The following is a 25,674-nucleotide window of genomic DNA, read 5'->3' on the forward strand; positions in this document are numbered from 1 at the left end:
CCTTATCAAGGTTACTACTGCCTTATTGAGTCTGTGTGTTCAAATTTGCTCACTAGAATATTTTTAGGGAAATCAACTGCCTTTATCACATCTAGAAAAGCTGAGAATTTGAGTCAAATAGATACATGTGATCTACAAAAATAGCAGTAAATGAAACACGCTCAAACCACTGTCTAGCACTGAGGCCAACTAGAACAATAAAATATGCTTCCTGAAGAGTTTGTTCATTGCTAATTTCTAGGTATTTCCATACCTGGGAGTAATTTGGAAAAACGCTAGTTTTATTAGTCAAAGCCGTTTCAAGGACTGCTAGGACAGTCAGGATAGTCAACTAAGAGTCCTTTTGTCCAAGATTTTTCTCTGTTACTGTTTAATCCATGTTTTTGGACACTTCTCAAATAGAGATTAGTAAGGAGTACTACCCCTTGGGCAACATCAAACTGTGTGGTGCAGCCTACAAACTGGAGGGAATGGATGCCATCCAGAGGGACCTTGACAGGCTTGAGAGGTGGGCCTACACATGCTTTTCAAAAAGACCAAGTGCAGTGTTCTGCACATGGCTTACACTAATTACCCCTACCCGCAGAGCCTGCATGATGAAGAGATTGAGAGCAGACCTGCAGAGAAGGACTTGGAGATACATTGGTGAATGAAAAATTAGCCGTGGGATGGCAGTGTATGCTCAGAACTGAGAGCCAACTGTATCCCAGGCTGCGTCAAAAAAGTGTGGCCAGCATGTCAAGGAAGGTGATTCACCCTTGTCTACTCCAGCCTGCTGAGATTCCACCAGAAGTGCTGCACCCAGCTCTGAAGTCCTCAGTACAGGAGAGACATTGACCACAAAAATAATCAGAGAGGTGGAGCATCTCTCCTATGAGGAAAGGCTAAGAGAATTATGATTTTTCTTGCAATTCTGCAGGGGGTGATGATTTTAAAGAAGGCAGATTTAGACTACATATAAGGATGAAATTTTTTGTGATGAGAGTGGTAAGACACTGGCTTGTCAGAGAAGTTGTGGATGTCCCATTGTTGGAAGTTGTTCAAGGTCAGGTTGGACGTGGCTCTGAGCAACTTGATCTATCGGACAATGTCCCTGTCCAAAGCAGATGGGATGGACTAAATGATCTTTAAAGTTCTATTGGAAATCAAACAATTCTATGATTCTATGATATTGTTATGGAAATCAAGATTGGCAAAATCACTGGTAGGATTTTCTTAACTGGAATTTTAGACTTTGCCCAGATGTATTTCAGGTTGCTGTAAGGAGTTCACTGAGAGGAGAGCCAAGATAACCCCAGCACAAACATGCTCTTACCAACAAGGGTCACCCTCACAGGGTCTGAGCGCAGCAAGCACAGCAGGATCCTAGCAACAGGCTCCATCTACAAGGCCAAGTGGTGGACCAGGTTTAGAGTCCATCCAGGGAGTCCAGTCAGGAAAAAAAGACAGGGTCAGAGACAGGGCTAGAGACAAGGCTGCAAGACGGGTCCAAAATCTGTCTGGGAGACAGGACCAGAGGCAGAACTGGCAGTAGACACACCTAAACATTGCCCAGGCAGTGACCAAAGCCTGACCTGAGATGGACAACAAAGATCCATGGGCACAGATTGTGGGTGAAAGTCCTGCTGGGAGTCCCAGGGCAATTAATTTGTGTAGATTATTTTTTTATGCTAATTATCTTTCAAGAGTCAAAGTTTAATCAAAAGTCAGCTGATTTGGAAGAAATAATCAGTATGGCCATATGCCTGAGTAATATAGATAATGAAATAAGGTTCATGGATATGTTTTTTATTCACAAATCATATGCTTCCAGAACTCATCAAATTTCATGGAAATGTTAATAGAAAAGTTTTCACCTTATCTGCTGTTACTGTGACATTTAATTTTTTAAAATACATCTGTGCAAGCTCAGATACATAGAGTAAGGAAGAGTGAAGGAAGGCAATTTTACTGTTTGGAACAGCACATTATTATAATTTCCTGTAAAAGAGTAAATTCTTTTTTTTGCTTGCTTGCTAAGTGAATGAAAACCTTTGACCAATACTGCATTTGCTCCTAAAAATTCCCATAGAAATTGTCTGTCCATAAAAAAAAAAAAAAAAAAAAAAAAAATTTTCCTTTCCCCCTCAGCACATCCTCATTTTTTTTAAATACTCCAGTACATGGTGATGGACTTTAATAAAGACTAGACAGACGCAGCACTGGTCTCAGCCCCCTGAACACTATGTCTGAAAGAAGAAACCCTCAAGAATGGAGGATGTACCAAGCACTGAATTACAGCCTAGAGACTGAAACATTTAATATCTGTTTCCTAATGGCTTGGATAGAACTGCACACAAATTGGCTCTGTCTGCCAATTTATTTTTTTCTCCCCTCTATCTTTATTTATAATATAACAGAGCAACTGGTAATTTTCATTAATAGCTAATTGCTGAGCAATAATAACCTCTGGAAGGGTGGGCTAGGACTACCCTGTCTCTTCACAGCAAGAAATAAGGGAGCAGAAGAGCACTCAGCACCTCATTTGCACTCTAATAGAAGACGGGGAGCCTTATTAACAAGAAACTAGCACAAAGCTGCAAGGTATGAGACAAAATTGCATCAAGTCCTGGAAAAGATAGAGTGTGGAAGAAGGTAAACAAAGCACCTGAGAGTAGAGATCAGAGGAAATGGAAGGACAAAAAGAGCCTCTGTGACCTCTTCTCTCCTCTGTGTCTTTTAAAAGCCTTTAAGCCCTGTTGAATTTGTAAGAGTATTTCATCTTCCCAGATTACCAAAGCGATTACAATGTACTATTTATACTAAGGCAGTACACTGAAACCCCAGTCAAAGATCATGAGCCCTGCCATGCAAAATACTGCATGAAATAATAATAATCCATATTTGGAGGCTAAATAGTCAAGATCACAGACAGGAAAAAATTGCATTGGGTAACTGAGACTTTCTATGCTTTTAGATTTCATCTCAAAATCTTACACATTCTCAGTTATGTTTAGAGAGGAACAAAACATTATATCTGATATGCCACCTTCAGAATATAGTTATTACAAACAAAATATAAAAAAATATAAAATGCATTAAATACATTTTAAAAAAATATTAAACTTATTTTAAAAATATCATTCCCACCCAGAAAGCATACTCACTTGGTTTTGCTTTTTCAAATGCAGAAACAGCTTTCAACGTTTTCTAAAAAAAAAGGAATTCCAGTACTGCAAGCTTCCATATGACCATGGGTGGTTCAGGCAAACTGAACTTCATGCTTGTGGTTTGCCATTTTCATAGCTACGTCCTATTACTTAATAGACTCTACCAGTCCTTTAAAAAGATTTTTTTCCCTCTTTAATTTGCCTAATAGCAAGAAAAGAAAACAAAACAAAGATTAAGAGGCAATTTGCTACGTGGTGCATAGCCAGGTTAATAAAAAGAACTCCTGCTGGTAGCATGTTCTTAGTGAGTAATGCACTTCATTACCTCAATAGCCTCGAAAAAGAAAATTACTGTGCTTATTAGTGCTTGCTATCCACTAGTTACAACACATCAATTCACCCAGTAGATGCACCTTAGAGAAACTATGTCCTACCACAAGTATAAAATCTCAGCACATTAGTGAAACAAACCCAGTATCAACCCTCTGCAGAGTCTCCAGAAATCCTTGGTTACTGTAGGAGCACCAGGGATGTACCAAAACAACACTCATGGCAATAAACTCCAATCACATTTAGATGAAGTATAACAAGGCCGATGCTGGGCCTTACAAAAAATCCCAGTTTAAAAACAGTTCCAAGTACATTTTAGGGAGAGGCTAATACATTTCCTTAGTTGTTTTCAGCTAATCGTTCTATCTGTTTACCTGAAATGGTAAACAGATAGAATGCATCTAATATATTTATTAGGCCTGACTTAAAATACATTAATGTTTTAAAAAATAAAATACTTTTCTTAGCACTTATGTTCCCTCTGCTTAGGCCTTTTTTTTCAGAGCCTTTTACTTCTACTTCTAGGACTTGAGTTTCTGGAATGACTACATTGAGAACCTGTGAATTAAATAGAAAGGTGATGGTGTGCTGTCTGTACCAAAATGGATTAAACTTGCTGTAATCTTTGCTGAGATGTCTTTTCCCAGAGCCTTTAAATTCTATCCGATCTGCAGGATGCAGTTACCCTTGCTATTTAATTTCACTCACTCTGCATGGCAATCAAGTAGGCAGCCTGAAATTAAAAAGTAGTGAATTCAGAAGTTCTTCATTGAAGAATAAATGAAGTGAGGAAAGGGTAAATATGTCATTATACAGACTGAAATGCAGGATTTTTTTATCCTTGCATTGTTTCAAATCATATACTCATAGTATTCATACATATTTATTGCTAACTGTGTCAATGGAAAAAATTGGGGTTTTTTGAATATGTAACAAAGTAAGGGTATTATTTGTCATAATTTGCTGTTGATTGATTTCTTTGGTTAAATGCAATTTCTGTGCATTTTGTGTAAATTCTACATTCACTTAGTATTTTTTAAAGTAAGAGACATTTTTGTAAAGAGAGAAAAGATAATTTATTTAAAATTTTATCTCTGCTATTATATGTTGAGTCATTTTCGAGGAAAAAAGCAAGCAATGAGCATTGTGACACGGACACTACTATGTGTAATATAAAACATTTATATTTAAATTGCATTTGTAGTTAAATCGCATTTGTACCAAACATTTGCATATATATCAAGGCCTTTATTGATAAATCTAAGAGGTGTATAAATCTAAAGCATAATGCTTGCCATTTAGTAAAACAAAACTGATCATTACTTCATGACAAGTGTAAGTCTTCATGCCTATGTTTAATCTTGTCCAACATATTTTATTAAAACACCCCATCTCCAGTTATTTACCCTCTTCCCAAATCTTAGCAATTTAGGATGAAAACATCCCATGTCGTGCAGCCCAAGAGAGGAACAGAGGAAGCAGTGACAGGTGGATGTATGAGGGTCAGATGGGAAGTCAAACACATCTGGCAGCCCAGGTTTATTCAGTACCCAGGGTAAGGGATACCCAGGAGGAGAGGAGTGGTGAGCAGGGTCTGCAGGGAGCACACCTGCCCTGCTGCTGTGTTTGGAAAGGAATGTGCTGGGGTCCTGCAGAAGGGGAGAGGATGGTCCTGAATAGCAGTGATTGGAAGTCATCTCAGAAGAGTAGGTTCTTTCTCTCCAAGATTCTGTGTGATCCTGGGAAAGGTACATGTAGTCAGCTCCTACACAGGTTGTGCTGTAACAGTTTACCCCAATGAAGGTAGATTTGCAACAAAGATGGTCACACCAAGGTAATTTTATATAATTAGCAAGGGCAGCAATGGCCCATGGCCCATGGCATGAAGTTTGAGAACACACGCTTAATTATAGAATTACCCGACATTCTTATTCATCATATAATTATTACCCTTGTACCAAATCCTTTTTGTTTGGGAAAAAAAAATAAAAATGAAAATATTAAAATGTGCAGATGGACAAAAAGTGAGATAAAAGAGAAAGGCCCCTAAATTTTACCCCATGTTGAAAATGCATAGGACAAATTGTACCAAAAGAGATTTACATTGAGGAAAAAGAAATTCTAAAAGGAAGCTAGTGAAGCACAGAAATAAATTCTTCAGAAAAATTACGGAATAGACATGACTAGCCAAGAGATATTTAAGAAAAGGTTAGATAAGAATATTTCAGGTGTACCTGATCCTGCTTGGAGCTGTGAGGACAGGATATCTCAAACATCTCTAGAGCCTTATGGTTGTATGATTATTTTAGGGACTCTATGAAGACAGATGACAAACAAAAGCATGTATTGGAAATAAAGTTTTTCAAATTTGAGACTTTTTTCCTACCTTTGAAAATATTCACAGTGGGAAATTTTATGGCATTTTTATTTTTGTTTTTAATTCCCTGCATATTAAGAAAACTGAAAGATAGAAAATAGGAAGTGTTTGTGTTGTGCTGATGAACTCTGTACAAACATGTACTTTGATTAAATTATTTTACATAGTTGTAAATTAAAGGCTTATGTATGTAAGATATGTGTTTGTATTTAAATGCTAAAATGTTAAAAATTCCTGAGAAATGGCAGATGCCCCAGTCAAATTTAATTACTTACAGATAAGAAACAATGACAAAACAGCACCAGATAAGGAAATAAATGAAAGTTACTTCTTTAGATTATTGTACCTTTGCTCTAAAGCAATTAGTATTAGAAATTATTCTGTCCTTATTTCTCACATCATAATAAATAGTGCAATTAAAAAACAATATATCACCTGTTACCTTCAGGAAAGGTGATTTTTTCACAGCTAATTGATTCTTTCAAAATCCCTACTACTTTCTTTCTACTTCTTTTATAGTTCCTACTGCAGAATTTTAATTAAAATAAAATCTTATTCACATTTTAATCTGGTACCTCAGTGAGAGTTCCATGTGTTCAGCATTGAGACAGACTTCTCCTTTGAGAGTACTGTAAAGAAGATTAGAGGATTCACAGGTTGTTGTGACTAAATAACTAGGAGGATTGTCAGAGAAGCTGCTGTGAAATAAAGTTTAGCTAAAAAGCAGGAATCTCTGCAGCCTAGATTATGAGATTTCAGTCTGCATTGCATCAAGGAGTTTATTCTGAGCTCAATACCAGTGGATAAATCTGAAAGATAGTGCCTTCCTTGAACACTGTTGCTTCCATATCTATTTTGCTTTATGAACACAACACATGGTCTGGGAAATGGATGATCTATGCATTTTTTTTTCAAGAACATTTTTTTAGGGCCCAAATAAGCATGATCTCTGTACAAAGATTCTGAACTAAGGGAAAATCATGAATTCCAATGGCAAAATTTTCTTACATGTTTTCTGCATGAAGCTCCTAAGTGCCTATGGCCCATTCTTGCTTATGCATACATTAAACCAAAACCAACACAAATATTATGGTGTCACGATGTTTAAATACATGAAACACATAATAAAATATATAGTATGACAAAGGAACATTACTTTAAAATAAAATTATGTTGTGAAGAACAACTCAATCCTAAAATGAAGTTAAATAAAAATGTGATTTATTCTATTTTATTGCAAAGAAAAGTCAATATACTGCCAGTATTTAAAAAATGCATCAAATAGAAAAGGACACAATCTTCTGTATCAGTAAAAATGGGCCTTTATCAGACACTTTCCCTTGCTAGGAGTGGTTCAGATTTGTATTAGGGAAAAAAAGTCATCAGTGAAAGAGTGGAAAAGGCAAGTGTCTGGATGTGGCGCTTGGTTTAGGGATAACTGTGATGGTGCTGGGTTGACTGTTGGACTAGAATATCTTGAAGTTCTCTTCCAACTTTGATGATTCTGTGATTAAAGGAAAAGATGATGGGTCAGAGGAAGGCACTTGTTTCAAGACAGTTCAGGAAAATTACAATTTAAATAAGAGCTTTTTGAAAGTCCATGGAATCTAATGTGTGAACAGCTTGTTCCAAGACTTTAAGATAATCTATATATCTTAGAAACTTACTTTCTTAGCACTTGAACTGTTAAGATATTTTGAATAAGAAATAGATGGCAAATATACAGGTTAAGTCACTTATCCACTTCCCAAACTTTTATAAATTTCAGGTTTGTTTGATGAAAAGGATTTCATGTCAGGCTGCATACATTCTTTTACTTTCTTGGGAATCACAGCCTACAACAGTCTTCATGATCTTAGCTAATATAATCGTGAAGTCTATCTCACTTCTTTCAACTGCTCCTCACTCATAATGAAAGCTGCTTAAAATTCTGGTCATTAAAGGCTTGAAAACTTTCTTCATATATTTAACTCATGATAATTCACTGTTCCTCTATTCACATTTATTCTTCTCACAATACTTTTTCTCAGCTCAAATACCTATTTTCCCATGATTCAGCACCAAAATTTGATCTCATAGACAGTGATCTTATTATGTCTCAATCTGGTTTTTTGTCCTTTTCAAAGTCATGTTCCCAGTAACCTTGACCAATCTAAGAGACTTTCTCGTGTCTTAGATGATGGGAATGCACCTTTTGAGTATAGTTGGTCAGAATAATTTTCACATTGGGCTATATTCCAATGTTAATATTTACTTCCTTGGCAGTATGTAATATGCATTCTACAGTTATATTTGCACCAGTGTTTTCCATAGCCAGATTATGTATGGCTCGTAGGCAACTTGCCTTTGACTAAACACTCGGACATTTATCCCTTTGTCACCTGCAACTGATGATCTCAGCATTTACAAACAACATTCCTACAATTTGATTCTAAGTACGTGTCTGTAGTATGGGGCATTAGATTTGTCCTCATTTCTATTACTTGGACTAAATAACTCAAATTTTCCTGCATAGGAATCCTTCTTACTTTTTAGTCTTCCAAATCCAATGCCCTATTAAAAATCATTAGTACACTACTACATCTTGTAGCAAAATCATGAAGGGGACTATTAAAGCTCACTCCTAAAATCCCATCAGCATCCTGTGCAGATAAAGGAGGAGAAAAATAGTCTCTGTTCACAGGCAATTCAAGCAGAAACCTATCTCAGTCATTCTGAACCTCTCCTCAGGGAAGCCTTCTTTGGACTATAAAGACAGTAGAACAAAAATAGGGGAATTTAGCTTTTTGGAATACCTCTATTGCTGTACCAAGCAAGTGACTAGTATGTTGGATTTTTTCTATTACTAGCTTTCCTAGTAATTTAGGATGACCAATCTTAGACTTGGAACTCAGAGCTTCCATAGTATTACTCACACTGGGATTGTCAGCAAAAATTGAGGACGTATTTTTGAATCAATACATATCATGATGCTTGCAAATACATTTTTCTTTCTCTCTAAAATCTTTCTCATCTGTGCCATCATGCTCTGTGTATTATCATATCCTTCTGAAAACTGATTATCTGAATCAGAGATTCTCCCTAATTTATTCAGAAAAGACTTTTTTTTTCAAGACAGAGATTGTAAATGCAATCACAAATCACAACATCAGAGCTCAATAAAAGCATTGAAAGCAGGACCAAGAACTCTATTTCCGTGTAATTAGCAGAAAGTTTCTTAGGTGCTGCAAATAAAATAGGGTTATAACTGAAATCAGCAAAAAGTATTATGGATATTTTCCAGGCAGCATACATTTATAAAATACATTTTCTCAGGGGTCACCAGGTAGATTAAATGTGAAATTGAACTCAGGTATTTGGTGTTCATGGCCAGAAACAGAGAGGAATTAAAACCCCAGATGGCAACTTAGAAAAGGGCAAGACTTCTGAACTTTTGCATCTCTTATCACTGTTTATTTGAACTTTTAACACAGAAAACTTTCAAGCCACAGTCCTTAACAGCTGTTGCATACATTAGTATACTCAATACAGTATTTCCATAGCCTATTTCAAGGTGATATTCTTTAATTATGCTATAGGTGTCAAAATCTTTTCTTGTGGCTTGAGGAGAATAAAAGCACTGCAATTTTATCACTAAAAAAAACAAGTTTAAGTCTACAAGTTTTACAAAAATAAAATCTAGAAGTGAAAAATGTCACAGAAATATTTTGTGAAAAATCCTTTCTTGGGATTTTTCTCCCTTCTGAGAAGCTGTGGCCTCAGCAACAAATGTAAACAATGGTTATCTGCTGCTGTGGAATGCAACAGGTGTGTCCATGATTGGTCTCCTGTGGATGTTTGGATTTACTGGCCACTCACAGCAGAGCTGTTCTCACTCTCTGCTGGGACACAGAACTTTGTTATTCATTCTTTTCTATTCTTAGCTTAGCTAGCCTTCTGAGAACTTTTCCTTCTATTTCCTTTTTGTATAGTTATAATGTAATATATATATCATAAAATAATAAATCAAGCCTTCTGAACATGGATTCATTCAACATTCTTGTCTCTCTCTCACCCTGAAAACCCTTGTGACCACTGTCACAGAAAAATATTAGAAAACTATATTATTATTATACTTCTCATTTTACATATATTGCTATCATTAAACAAAATATGTTTGTGATAGTAGTAAGACTGTGTGCATAGTACATGAGTTGCCATCCTGACTTTCATTTCCTAGGCCACATGAAGTAACTTGTACAGGGAATAAACATTTCCACTCTGTAAAGGACTACATAGAGACTAAGTAAGACAGACCTAGGCCTATTGTAACATACTGCACAAAGGTCAAAGATAAGATGGGACAGAAGGAGTCAAGTTTAATTAAAAGTAATTTAGTGAAGTTTCAATGGACTTCATTTGCCCAGGCAATTTAAAGTGCACCCCCACACAAAGTACACATACAATAAACATCCTCAAATTAGCAGTGTTCAACATGCTTCCTTCTCTTCCACCTGTATTAACCAAAGAAAATTTAAAGTAAGCATCTTGTTACAAGAAAATAATGGAATAGGACGTAATGCAAGCCAAATGAGAAGTAGGGCAAGGAAAATCAATTTGTCATCAACTGCAGGGCAAATAACTTTAGACTAAGTCACATAGATTCTAATCAGTACCAAATAGAAACATGGCTGCTCTGTGCTAAATTGTACCAAATTCATGATAGAGGAGACTTTAACTTTTGTTGGAATATCTGTGAAACTGGAGGAGAATCTCAAGCAGTTTGTAGCTTATTCCTAGAAAGAAGTTAGTAGGGGTCTTTGTCATGACTCTTGTGGTAAGGGTATGTAACTATAAGATAGTTAATGACCTGAGCAAATACAGCAACAACAAAGACTAAGAACTATTTTAAAGTCTTTGCATAGAAGCAAAAAATGAATTGTGAGATGTTAGCTCAAAACCAGAAATGTCATTACCTTACAGATGGCCTGAGCAAAGGGACAATGTGACACAAAAGGAACTGTGATGAGATTACAAAATGTATCAGAACTGTTTTGATTAATCTCCTGTCTGAGGAGTTTTAAGAAAGAGACAATATACAAGGCTTAATATAGAGGAATGACAAGCATATAATTCCAAACTTTTGCTTCTGCTTCTAAGTGGAGCATATCTCCACTTTATCCAATGGTTTTATTGCTGAAGGATTTTTTTAAGCTTAAATTATACTTCCTTGGGCACTGTGATTTGTGTTGTGTCTCCAGAAAACTGCTTCTCAAAAAGCTAGACACATCCCACTCTGACACTCTCCTTTTTTAGCTACAGCTCCTTCTGTTAGAAATTTCAAAGTAGGTTTAGGTTTTGAGGAGACATGGTGTTTATTCAAAGAGCACTTTTGCAGCAGTGTTCATTTCTTCCCTACCCAAGGTACTGCCATACCACTTTTCCCCTACTCACATTTGGGAAGATTTTCTCAAGAATCTGGGCATTTCAAGCATATGTCACTTTTGATCTGCTGCTACTCTTGCTGTAGCCACATCCCTGTGGAACTTGTGAGAGCCGAAAAACTGTTAAGAAAGAAAGAACCATTTCCTGCTGTAGCTCCTATATTGGGCATAGCTTTCAGAATTTCAGTACAAGGTTGCAAGTGTGACCTGTGGCAAGGAGACTTCAAGCTGCCTTGTGTCAGTCCCAGCCATTTCCAACCATCTCTGACACCCGTGCATCACATCAGCTGAGAAGGGCTGAGTCAAGGACACAGAAAAAGATTCCCATATCCTGGTCTCTACATAGAGGAAGTGCAAATGTGTGGCCCAGCTGCCAGCTGAGTTACACTCAAAAACAACCCCAGTCTGCAAAATCAGACAGTAGCAAATAATCAAGGATGAAATTTCAAGTAAGAATAAGCACTGAAGAGTTGATCAAGAATCACTTTCACCTGGATGTTATATTTGACTGCCCAGCATGCATAAAACCTAATGAAAGCGTTCGTTTCAGTGCAGAGTATGAGTCTGCAAGTGTTTGAAAATCAATAGTTCTCAGGTTTGAACAGATGCTGTGAGTGCTGCAATATCAGCTTAGTGTTACTATGACCCTGAGCAAACTCTTAGCAGAAAAAGAAGAAACCTCAGCAAGAAGACCAGTATTTTGTTTCCACTGAAAACAGATGCAATTGTTTTTTACCTCATGTAAGCTATGACAAACCATAAAAATCATAGATGAAACAAATTTTCCCAACATTAGAAAGTGTAAAGTAAGCATAAGTCCCTCCTCCTCCACCTGCACTTCCTGTCATCACTAGGATATTGCCTCATTGTGCTCATATCACAATGAGCACATTTTTACACACAGATGTGAAGAGGATGCCGTGTAACTTAGTGAATACATCAGGAAAACTCTTGGCCCTACACAGCCACAGTAGAACTTGGTGAACAGCAGCAGTGGGAAGCCATTAGTGCAGCAGGCTAAACAGGGTACCCTGACCTCTGCTTGAAATAACACACAGGCTGCGGCTGGCATGAGCAGGAGGCAAGAGCAGGAAACTTGGGTTTCCACTTAGCGTGAATGAAGTGATATGAACAAACACTGTGCTCACTAAAGATCCAATCTCAATGTCTGAATTCAGTTCAGAAATAGAATTGCCACTGTTTCCTTCCATTGATTTCCAGTACATGAAGCCTTTTTCCCCCTTTTGTTTTAACCAGTGCACAGAAGCCAGCAGGTCCCGGTCCCCAAACAAATGAGTATGCTGATGCCCAGCTTCAAGAGATTGTCAAGAAATTGCGTGAAAGGGCAAATGCCTACAAGGAAAAGCTGAATGACCCAGTGATATCTTCACCCGAAGCAAGTCCTCCAACTTGTAAGTGCCTCTAGAAATAGCTGTGCATTTGCTCAGTTTAAAACTGAAAATAATTTTGTAGTAACAGAAAATACGGTGATAATTTTTTTGTAAGTGTAGTGTGTTTATCCACTGGAAAGGATCACTTTGTGCCCTATGAAGTCAATTTATCCCTATTTCTCTACAGTAAGCCACAATCCTAAAGTACACCCTCCCTTTGAATGACATCACTGAAGAATTTGTGGGAAAAGCTTATAGAGGCAGTATCTAGAATCATTCATGTCAATAAGTTTTCTGTATTTTGAAATAGCTCCCAGAGATGTTTATTCATGAAGATGAATCCGAAACATATGAAGAAACATATATCTTATGAGTGGATGTTAGTCACTTTGATATGGGATCTTCTGTGGAAATAAAGTAAAAAAAATTTTAGCCTTAACAGAAATCTGGACACACTGAAGATTTTAAGTCCATGCTTTAAATAGAGCAAACTCATCTGATATTAATCAATCATTGACTTTTGACAAAATATGAAATATAAATCAATTTTTCTCCTCTTCAAAGGAAAGTTTGACTTTCCTTTCCACAAAGAAATTAGTGTGGTGGGTTTATGTTCTGGCACTTTTTAGTAGCTGTTCATTGTGTATGTGGTTTTTAAAAAGCTATAAAAATGGTCCCTGAAGAATAATAAACTATATCAACTGATAAAGGAATTTTTTTTCTAAATTGTATATTTGCTGATCTACATCTTTTGTTCTCTTTGTAGAACTTATGATCTTTATTTCCTAACTTATTATAGATCCAGTTTGTCATATTACTGCTAAGACTGTGTATCCTAATCAGAGGTAAAGCCACCAGAATTAATAGGACACACGTGCAAACAAGATTATCCAGCTCAAAGATGCAAGAACTGGGTTCAAAGGAGTGCTTCAAGGCTTTTATCAGCCTAGAAATGTTAAAAAACATGGGCTTCCCAGTAGTTTCACCTGCTGCATCTTGCATATCAGGTCTCAGGAGAGGGGAGAGATCAGCCCATGATACAGCTGTCTTTTCTTATCTCCATCCTCACTGCATTCATTCTTTGCACCAGTCATGTAAAGATAAATACTCAGTTGTGTTAGTGAATGCTAAATTATGAATTAGCAATTTTCTTGTCAGTTTTATAAAAGGTGTAACTTGTAAGCAATGTCCAGGGAAATTCAGCAATAGAGATACTGCACTCTGTAATCTAAGTTCAGGATAGCAGATGTACATGTTTATACCAGTGGTGATTTTATTCTTCAAGTGGTTTTCTATGTATTTAATAGAATGAATTTATTCACTGCCCAGTGTTTTTAGAAGATATTTTAACATGATGAAGCTTATCTTCATGTTAAACCAGGGTGAATTAATTGAGCGATTATTAAAATGCCTATATTTTTGGTAATCTATGTGTCTAGCACCAAAGAAGCCTCCACCCCCAGCAAAAGATGAAAAAAAAGATGAAAAAAAAGATGAAAAAAAAGATGAAAAGAAAGAGGAGGCAGAAGCAAAGCCAGAGGAGGATCATTACTGTGATATGCTGTGCTGTAAATTCAAAAAACCTCCACTGAAAAAATACATGGAGTATATGAAGCTACCAGATACCATTGACTCATACACAGGTAAATTTAAATCTGTGTAATAGAATGGGGTAAAGTCATATTGAAGTGACCTCGTACCACATGGTGGCTTACACGGGCTCACATCTGTGAGGCACCATAAGAAACACATTCCAGTTTGCGATTCCCAGGGACACAGGGGTCCTGTCCTAAAAAACATTTATTCCAAACAGGGAAAATTGACATCAGTTTTAAAGATGGTACGCAAAAAAGTGTAATGGAAACTGACAAGAATTAGAACCCAAGTCTTCTGTTTCTTGATCTGGAATTTGTACCATTCATTAGGGCCAAATGTGGAATTTGCAGACAACCTCAATATGGGAAGAGATGAGAGTCTTGACTCCATGTTTCAGAAGGCTGATTTATTATTTTATGATATATATTATATTAAAAGAAAATTATATATTAAAACTATACTAAAAGAATAGAAGAAAGGATTTCATCAGAAGGCTCGGAAGGAATAGAAAAGAATGATAATAAAATCTTGTGATTGACCAGAGAGTCCCTGACAGCTAGACTGTGATTGGCCATTAATTAAAAGCAACCGCATGAGACCAATCAAAGATGCACCTGTTCCATTCCACAGCAGTAGATAATTATTGTTTACATTTCATTTCTGAGGCCTCTCAGCTTCTCAGGAGAAAATATCCTAGCAAAAGAGTTTTTCATAAAATATGTCCGTGACAGCCAAATAATTATTTTGTCAGTTATCATATACATGAGCAAGATGCAATATCTTATATGCAATAATTATATTTGATCATGTAAGTTTCTTCAGGTGCACTGAATATGCTTTCATTTTTGAAAATTCCTTGTGTGACTCCTCTTTCCAAGCTATATCACTTAAGCACCGTTCCAGCTGCAAAAGGGAGAATGGTAGGTGGGTCTGGGCTGAAGCATTCCCAGAGGCTGCAGCAGAATGAACGTGGCTAAAGCATGGCAGCGGGCCCCAAGTTCACACCTCTGTGTTCAATGTTCTTCCTTGCAGACCGCCGCTACGTGGCGTGGCTGATGCTTGTGACAATTGCCTATAACTGGAACTGCTGGTTCATCCCCCTGCGCTACGTGTTCCCGTACCAAACCCCCAGTAACACCATCTACTGGTTTGTCATCGATGTCATCTGCGACCTCTGCTACCTGTGCGACTTGATCGTTTTCCAGCCCCGAGTGCGGTTTATCAAAGGGGGAGACATAATAGTAAGTATTGAAAGTGGGACTTCCATGGGCAGTGGTTGTGTGTTAGAATATAGAAATTCATCCAAGCTGACACTTCTTTTGTATCACTGTGTCAAATCTATGTAACTTTTTTATCTGTCAAAGGGTTCATATATTTTTCATCACTGACCTTCCATTCTAGACTGACGTTCCGTTATCCTATGTGGGAAGAAATACATCCATTACCTGAATCATTAAAAATTGGAAAAAACTCAAGATTTCAGATTTGAAAGTAACAGATGAGAACAGCTGAAACAGGCGTACAGCTCCAAACAGATTCCTCATTGGAATCAGTGGTCATATGTAATTGTGCATAAATATAAATATAAATATAAATATAAATATAAATATAAATATAAATATAAATATAAATATAAATATAAATATAAATATAAATATAAATATAAATATAAATATAAATATAAATATAAATATAAATATAAATATAAATGTATGTTTGTATGTTTTTGTGAAATTTTCACCTATTTGTACAAGAATCACAGTTGAAGACAGGGCATATTCCGCTAGGGTTGGACAGGATATGCATGCTTTGTAACAGATATTGACATGGTGGTTTTATTTTTTCCAAAATCAGAGCAAATCCTTGTAATTTTTGGATACTTTGAAAATAACTTATTTGAGATAATCACTTTTGGGGAAATAAGTATGTTCAATTTTGATTCTTGCTACAATTTTTGTGTTATCTTTTTATAGAGAAATGTAAAATAAAATTTTAAACAAGTATCTGAAAGTTTGCCTTTAATCTACCAAAGGGTATCTAAAATGTTAACTTTTCTTTAGTCTTCCCTGCTTTCGATTCTTTGACATCTTATAGAAAAAAGATACCTAATTCAGAAAAAAAAAGTTTTGATTACTTCAACCTGACTTTACTGGGCCCAACAGACAGAAAATTCAAAATTATATATCTTCAAATCTAATTTGGATTTTAGAAAATGTTAGTTTTCTAGAGATTAGTTTTTTAGAAAACTAATCTAATTAGTGCTTTTAGAAAAAATTTATACATTGTACATACACGATATTATTGATACCTTTACAGACCAAGCTGTGCTAATATAATTTCAATAGATATTAAATGCAGTGCAGTGGAACGTATTTTTCCACATTAAGATATTCAGTAACTAGATTTGCCTAAATCCACAAAACTCAATTTTTATGAAAAAAGTTAAAACTCTAAAATATGAAGCTCAGCTTCTATTTCCCTTGAAGCTATTTCTACAATTCACAGATTTTAGTGCACAGAAACCATCTCCTGCCTGATCTCTTGCATTAAGTTTAATGTTTAAAGTGATAATAGTGAAAGTTGGAATGGAAATATGATTAAGATCTTAAAGCTATTTTTAAAATTTCCCTGATATAAATACAGAAAGTACAATAATAGATAAATTTCTTTATATACTTGTGATTATCCTTTCTTATTACATTAGCATCAGTTCCAGTGAAGAACAATTTAAAAATAAAAGCTAATCATTACTAATGAATGCAGTGTTGATTATTGTAATGCTAGAATGGTAATGTTAGCTTTCAAGGAGCTAATTTTGTACAGCATCATTTGAAACACTCTTTGAGTTGTTCTTGGAATCACTACAGATAAATGCATTTTTTTGCCATGAAATGAAGGGGGTTGGGTTGAACATGAAGTGATACAGTTGTCTTGAGAGGGAAGTTTTGTGGAAAAAATGTAATGTAATTTTCTAGACCAACACCCTGATTGGAAAAAAACAGACAAACCCCACCTGTCATTTTTTCAAGTGATTCTAATAAAATCTGATCTAATGTAAGCTGTACTAATAACAGTACTTCTTCTCAGAAATACATACAGATATTTCTCCATTCATACTTTTAGACCATCATTAATTTAACTGTCATCACCACTACTGTCCTGTGGAATAGCAGAGGCTCATCCTTGACATTTTGATCTTGACTCTGCCCTTTTCTCCTTTCATTATCACTGTAGTCAGACAGAGCAGAAACAGAGAAATTCTACCGCAGCTCTGTGAAGTTTCGGGTAAGTAGAACCTGTCTTACTGATGCCAATGTGAACTGCTGCCTGTTCACAGGACTTTTCTTTCATTCACTGAAAATCACTGTTGGTTTAAGAACATCACCAGAAAACATTGGCTCAATGGCATATAATGTAATGGCGTACAATGAAACAATGGCTCACCAGCTGAAGACTGACATCTTCATAAACAGTGTTTAACTGCAAGAGAGATTATTTATAAATGCAATTTTAAGTATTATTTTGGAATTGTAACAAATTAATAAAATAGAATTTGATTAGTTTTTGAGAGGTCATCCCAGCACACACTAAAGACAATAGCACTATTTGCCAGAGATTTGTTTAAAAAAATTAAAACTCCTGAAGAGAGATGATAATTATTCTGTAAACTCTTTTGAAGTACCTCATTGTAATGAACATTTCATAACTGACAGGAGCCAATAATTCAAACTAAGATTTTTTTATGGTCATGGCACTTTATAAAAACAAAGATGAATTTGATTTAGGAAAATTCTTAATGTTGCTCCTAAATGTTGGGGTTATTTGTCAGTGGAAGATAGGTAGTTTATTGAATTCCTGATGAACTTACAGGTCTGTTACTATAAGCACACACCTCAGTCATTGCCCTCTCCCCTTCTCTATTTTTGCACCTGTGTTGTTCAGAGTTGCTTTTTTTCTCAGTGACTGGTATCATTACTTAAATACTTGATATTAAGCTATCCAAAATGCAGGATATACACCATACAGTCAAAGTGGATTTGTAGGAGTTTAAGTTCCCACTTGAGGTATGTTTAGGGCTCTTGATTTCTGAAAAAAACTAATGTGAGTTTTGTCATGACACACAAGATATAGATATAGTGTGGGAATTTGTCATATGATTCGGTACTAATTAGCAGTTACTGATATTAATGCACTTTTGACTAAATTTTCCCTCCTCTTAGACATTTGTCTGAGAGTGGGAGAGAAAGGAGACCATAAGAGGCTGTTTCTCTCAATCAATTTCTTGGTTTGCTTTGCACACTGTTCAGGTATTAATTGCTTCTTGCCTGCATGGAATAAAAGGTCAGAGCTGCAGGGTGGCTGCTGCCAACACAATTCACACCCCTCAGAGCAAACACATTTCTGATTCAGTGAGATGAAGCCCAGAGTTAGACATCCCTCTCTTCCAAGCAATAGCAGCAACAAAGCAAGGTATCCCAAGATCTTTAAAAAGGAAAAGATAAATTTGCCACAGCTTTCCTTCTCTATCTTAGGAAATAATAAAGATACATATAAGAAGAGTAATCACATTGTTGATGGACTGCAGGGAGATGTTGAAAACCTTAGTGATATGGGAAGAAGCAGCATAAAATTTTGAGTGATATGGGAAGAAGCAGCATAAAATTTTGATAGAAGAAAAGAAACTGCAAACCAACCAACCAACAAAAAAAAAAAAAAAAAAAAACCAAAAAACAAAAAACACAACCAAAAAAAATACAACTCAGTCAAATTTATTATCCTACGATGAATATGAAACTGTTGTTTGGAACACATGCCTTTTGTAGGTTGCAAGCAAGAAATCTAACTCATTGTGCTCCCTCAAATTGCTTTAGGCAGCCTTGTTTGAAAGCTTTCAAGAAGGACCTTTAAGAATTGCTTTTAAGAAGTGTTTTAAAGGCCTTTTAAGACGTGCTTGTGTAGTGGCCTCCCCACATGCACTCACCAGCTCCATGCCAAACATTTTAGTCCGATCAGAACTACAGCTGAAAAAACAGAATGTATTAATGATCAAATATATGAGATACTGTTAATAATCCACATGAAACAGATTAAAATCTCAGGCACAGGGGACTCAAAAGCAGGGCAGAGCCAAGCTGTTGGTGTTTTCAAGGAGATAATCTTACCTGCCAGTACCTAGGAAGCTACATGCTTAGCATGCTGACTCTTCAAATATCATCACAGTCATGATTCAGTCTAAGCAGGCTTTTGACAGCAAGTAAATACATTATGATTACTATGAAGTTTAAATTGACCTCTCTGCTCTTTAACAGCTTGATGTGATATCGGTGTTTCCATTTGACATTTTATACTTCTTCTTTGGATTTAATCCAGCACTTCGAGCAAACAGGATGCTGAAGGTAAGATCTGTGTTAGTGATGGATTGCTAACCATGCCTAGATGTTTTTGCAATGCCACAGAAATTTTTTTTATAATATTTAGGAATATGAAATTTAGAAACTTTAAAATATCTTCAGGCTAAGGTACAACATAACTTAATAAAGAAACAAAAAATACAGGTCATAGTCTAGCCAAATTAAGTCCTTATTTTCTTATTTTTCTTCTGACCTTATTATTTCCTAACATTAAAAAGTATTTTTTGATTTAAGCTATTTTTCACATTATTTAAACTAGATTAATCTCAAATTAACTGTTCCGTTCTCAAAGATTAAAAAAAAATCACTAAGTAATGCCAATGTACCTTCCCTTTGAGTTGCTCATGTCAGGTGTTCAAAAACATAGGAAGTAATTTTGAGGACAAAAACTATACACAGAAAACACAAACCTACTTTTGTTATCAACTCCAAAGACCTTGAAGTTGTGTAATGAAAGGTCTGAGAAGGGATTAGAACACGGGCCACTGTGTGGCTAAATGCATTTCTCTGCACACAATCAACATGCTTACAAAGAATTGGCTTTCATTTAAAGCTGGGAGAATACAGAACTCTGGCAATAAAACGAAGGTGTTCTTCATTTTGGTATTCAATAAAACTTCAAAAATTCCTTAAATCAGAACTAAAATAATATGAAATAATGAAAAGTTAAATAGTACCTTGTATTAGGCAACCAGCTGTGTATTGAACCAAAACAAAGGAAAAAGCTACATGCAATCCCTGATTGATCAACTGCAAATACTGAACAGGAATAATTTGATACAGCTGCCATTGATACAGAGTATCCTCTAGAATGTGGCTGTTGATACATATGATCACTTAGGGGAAAGTTACTGGAATTTCAGGAAGAGAAAAAATGCATGTAATTCTTTGTGATCATGTTGCCCAAGCAATTATATATGTATGAGGCAGTAGAAGTTGTTAATCTGAAGTACTCTGACCCAAACAGCAAGGTTATTTCTGTAATCACTCAACACCCAGAAAAACACTTGACTCAAATTTATCTTTGTTTTTCAGCTCATATTTTTGTTAAATGTTTGTCATGGTTTAGGAATAGTGTTCTCCAATTTAGTACTCCCACTAAAACTGCATGCCTGGTCCCTCTCCACCTTCAACTGGAGGCACAAAAGGCAATGATCACAGGTTGAGATAAGAACAATTTACTGGAAACAACAATGAGACAAGAAAATAACACTAGCAACAACATTGCTAATGACAGAGGGTGTAAGAAAAGAAGTGATTCACGTGGAAAAACTCCCCGATAATAAACAATACCAGACAGCTCCCTCAGCTAGATTTTCTCAACAGAAAGGAACAGCTTTCTTCCCTAGAAGAAACAGTCCCTTTATCCCACTCCCAGCAATGACCTGAGATTGTATAGAATAGCATGAGTGTTAGTCATGCCTCTCCCAGCTACTGCAAAAATTAACCCTGTCCTGGCCAGAACCAATATTTATAGAAAGTTTGATTGCTGAAAAATCCATTTTCAAAATGTGTATGTGAATTAATGCCAGTACTATTATAAAAAAAATGTGTACTGAAAAATAATGATTAGATTACTTTTATTTGTTTTCCATTCAGCATAACACGTTCTTTGAGTTTAATGATCGTTTGGAAGCTATTATGGAAAAAGCATACATCTACAGGTATGTGCTGATAAAACTCAAGTGGCATGCAAAGCTTGGCACAGAATGCATTTCAAATTATTTCATGAGTTGTCAGTTAAGCATTGGGTGAAATATGATACATCTTTAACTGTTCCGTTTAAAGGGTTTTTTTAAATATCTGCCTTTATGGTAATCATTAAAATTATATATATATATATATATATAAGGCCTCACTTATGTATGAAATCTAGCTCAGTTCAGCTGGCCTGCTTCTGGCAAAATTTTCACCAAACTGAGGCTTCTGCCAAAATTTAATTGATGAGAAGTTTCAGAAAGTTTCTTTTCTGAAAGAGCTAAAGAACACTTTCTTTAGGTTGCTAATAGTGGTTCCAAACCCTCAGAAGCTGTTTATTTGTACTTAATAGGAGTTATGAGCCTGGGCCTATGTCAACATTTTTCTTCAAACATGCTCTCCCCATGAACCTGGCATGTTCAGAAACTTGATCCTCCACTGCCCTGACTACAGCTGGAATGAGGATCAATTCAGCACAGTTCACAAATAGTGATTGTAGCTGTAGTCTGCTGAACTGTGTTCTCACCTTCTGCATTGGCAGAAAGAATTTTGGATCCAACTCAAGTAGTCCAGGGCAGAGCTATGGCAACACTCATAGGCCCCTGGGCTGCCAGTGATGCTGCTAAGGTGCAAGGAACCCATCTGCTTTGTTATCATTATTGTCAAAGTCTTCAGCACTGGTTTACCTTGCGTAATTCCTACACCAATAAATCCTTTTCCCTATCCCAGTTTTGGGGCATGTATTGTTCCTGTCTGCTGGTGTTGTAGAAATATATTGGCTACCATCTTATTTCATTTCAGAGATTATGGCAGTTAAACAGCACACTTGATATTAATACATTCCAATGAGATATTTTATGAGATTTAAAAACAAGCTAAAGTTCAAAAAGAGGTTCAAATATCTGCTCTTTCATTTTTTCATGTACCTACGAAATAAAACAAAACTTGAAGGTTTGAAAGTTATACTAAAATAGTTTTGATATGCTGAACTTCACAAAATTTATTCCTATATTTACTTCTCTTTTTGCTTATGGAAGATTCTGTTGTGGTTTGATTTAGGTTTTCTTTGGTTTGGTTTGGTTTTTGAATTTTTTTAAAATTATTTTCGTTTAAGAGAGGACTGAATTTCCACAAGATGAAGAAATTTCTTGTCAGTTTCTGAATCTCTGCCCTCTTCAGTTTCTAATTTCATTTTTTTTAAGAATGAACCTTCATCTGCCCATGGCGTTTAACTTGTTCTACTATTGATAAGCTTTAAAATTAATTATTTTTAAATTAATTATTTTCCATATTATATTCTTTGCTTTTTGGAGTCATAATTCAATATTTTTTCTGTATTTCCTATAACATTTGCAGAGATTATTGAGAGATACACTATCTATAGATAATATATAATTATATAGACAATTCTGACTCAAGTAATTAGTTTTTGTATAACAATACTGTTATAAGTACATGGATTTCAAAGAAATGAGAACAAATTTAAAACTGATTTTCACCCAAATAAAGTTTTTCAAGGGACAGAGTTTCACACTCTTATAAAAATATGGAATGGGAGATGAAGATTCAAAGGAGAAGTTGTAAAGGGGGTGCGTATATCCTCAAGCTAGACCAGCTTCGAAGGATGTGATATTTATTTACATGTCAAAAATAGGAAAAGTGCTCATTTTGAAAGGCTAAGACACACAGAGCAAAATCTCACTGGTCCTGTAAAATGTATGCAGTAGCAGAGCCAGCCACTCTGCCCTGTCAGAGAGGTTTTTTAGCATGATATTGGTTAAGAACCACAACTGTGTTTGCTGCTTGTCTTTGCTTCCTGGCCAAAGGCCCACTCAGATTTCCAGTATTAAATCACTTGCAGAATGTAAACTGCAGAATCTAAATATTTCAAAGCGAATCTGTTTTCTAATTCATACTTCAGAAAACACTGACTCCTGGTTTTCTCATTGACAAATGGACAACAGGGGTAGTTTTACAGAAGAGTACAAGCAGGAGCTAAAAAATCTTTAAAACCCCAGTCTTTTTGTGCAAACTACTTCATTTAATTTTAATGTGGCAATCATGCTTTGGTCTGAGATTGGTGAAACCACACTTTGAGCAATAAGGCACCAAATAATAGCTAGATAATATCAAACTAAGCTTCTACAGCAAGGGGAATTCCTTCCTCAAACTAATTAGTTTGAGTTTGTAGAAATAGAGCTAGCATGAGTTACTTACATCTTCTCATTGTGATATGTTCAATATATGTCTGGAGAAATATAACAGAGCAGAGGTTTCTGGAATCTCCACTCAGACCTCAGGAGTCCACTTTCATGGATTCAAACTTGAACAGAAGACCTAGCATGGACAATATTGCAGCATTACAAGACCACAACAGCTCTATGCTGTTCTCTGTAGCTTGCAATCCTAAACAGAGCTGTCCTGGAAGCACACCAACTTTTAAACAGAGAAATAACATTCATTTGTGAGCATCATAAAGAAGAATAATACACTTAGGTAGGTTATCTAATGGCACGGAAAGACCAAGGAGGGCATAAAAAGGTACCTGAAGAAGCAGCAGAGGAGTGCTTCATGAAGTAACCACAGAGATATTGGCTCCCATTACCTTTGTTTATAGATCCAACTTAGTTGGATCTTATTAAATTCTCATAAAAGCACTTAATCAGCTATTCTGTACTGCATAATGCTGTTGAATTCTAGCTGTAGCAGATAAACTCATTAACTACCAGTCTGTGTTTAGGCAAGTCCTGCCCTTTTCCTGCTTATTCATCCCCTGCTTGTATGAATATTTCTATAGCTAAATCCAGGAGACATTTCTTTTGATCCCCATGCTCTGAACAGAGGTTATACAATGAGATCATTATTGTATTAAACACAAAGCTGCTTGGTGCTTAATCATTGGTATTCTTCAAAGCACTGGCCACAAGCATAAGAACTGGGATTAGGAATGATATAACTCCTGCTGTACAACTAAATCATACTGTTTAGAGGATCTACTGCAGGTTTTAGACTACAGGTCTTGTAAAGCAACTCATTTCTGACCTCAGACATTTCTTGGCTTTGGTTCACAAGTTTAGAGCCTATCTTGGATAGAGTTTGGAAAACATTATTTTTTACCCTGTACGCTCATTAATATAGCTTCAAATTTCTGGAAATATTCATAGCCATTTAAAGAAGTGGAGTATAAACTCCTCAGGGAACCGTAATTTAAAAATATTTTAGGGAAGATATTTATTTGACCTTGGACAGATGTGAGAGATGGGCAACTGCCAGCTATTTTTTCATAGACTCAATACAGGTGGGGAATTACTTAGCAAAGGCTTAACATTAACATTGCTAATCCAAAAAAGTAATGGGTTCTATATTAAAAAAAAAAAAAAAAAAGAAAAAAAAAAAGAAAAATTTAAGTTGTTTTACAGGAATCTGTTTACTTTTATAGGGTCATTCGAACAACTGGATACTTGCTGTTTATCTTGCACCTTAATGCATGCCTGTATTATTGGGCTTCAGACTATGAAGGAATTGGCAGCACTAGATGGGTGTATGATGGCGAAGGAAACATGTAAGTCCTTTTCTTTTGCAACAGATTATTTTTGTTTTGCTCATTCCTGCCTCCCCATCCTTCTCCCATGTCACTGCTTACTTTTTAAGTGCTTAGATAGCAAATTTTCAGTATCATGACTGCTGATCAGCAGCTTTCAATATTAACACCTATTTGGAGGGCAGGTGCAGTGAATAATCGGTTCAACACTTTGAGCTTTTATAGGTTTATGAGTCAGTGCTAAGTTCTGACTTAATTAAACATTTAGAAAGCAGAAAGGGTCATAAATTAAACTTACTGATTGCATATGCACATGGGAACTGTTAGAAGGATTGTATAGCAATTCCTCAAAGGAAACACAGGGAGAGTTAGAGAGTTTTTTTGCTGCCACACAGCATTGTGTCATAAAAGTGCAACATTTTAGTCCCTCCACACAATGGTGATTAGTCTGACAAAATTCCACCAGCTCTCTCTGATCTTTTGAGAAGGTCGTGCTTAAACATGTGGCAGAGCGTCTTCAGAGGAAACAATGATTTTGGCACAATTTTCCACAAACTCCTTGTGACAGCACTGGCTGGGTGCAAAGTAAGGACCATTTGTCAGGATGATGGAGAAGATGTAAGAGAAAAAAGTAAAGTCAAAATATTTTCTTTGTGTAGTTTTGCAAAGATATATATTAGGCTCAGTTGTATGAACATTCTTTTCTTTCAAAGGCTATAATATAAAGCCACAGAAGCTCAATTTGTTCTTTGATTACA

At 35.9% G+C, this 25,674-nt stretch overlaps 1 protein-coding gene across 1 annotated transcript in view; it reads left to right on the forward strand.

The window, feature by feature from the left end:
• Nucleotides 1-25,674, forward strand: part of CNGB3 (cyclic nucleotide gated channel subunit beta 3) — a 59,295-nt gene that overhangs the window by 13,180 nt on the left and 20,441 nt on the right. Inside the window, exons 4-10 of the mRNA XM_063178370.1 lie at nucleotides 12,537-12,691; nucleotides 14,110-14,313; nucleotides 15,299-15,507; nucleotides 17,501-17,551; nucleotides 19,576-19,662; nucleotides 21,277-21,341; nucleotides 24,815-24,937. Coding sequence (XP_063034440.1) covers nucleotides 12,537-12,691; nucleotides 14,110-14,313; nucleotides 15,299-15,507; nucleotides 17,501-17,551; nucleotides 19,576-19,662; nucleotides 21,277-21,341; nucleotides 24,815-24,937 — 894 coding nt within the window. The remainder of the gene's footprint in view (nucleotides 1-12,536; nucleotides 12,692-14,109; nucleotides 14,314-15,298; nucleotides 15,508-17,500; nucleotides 17,552-19,575; nucleotides 19,663-21,276; nucleotides 21,342-24,814; nucleotides 24,938-25,674) is intronic.

This window comes from Melospiza melodia, chromosome 1 (genome assembly GCF_035770615.1).
Source record: "Melospiza melodia melodia isolate bMelMel2 chromosome 1, bMelMel2.pri, whole genome shotgun sequence".
In the NCBI taxonomy this organism is placed as follows: Eukaryota; Metazoa; Chordata; class Aves; order Passeriformes; family Passerellidae; genus Melospiza; species Melospiza melodia.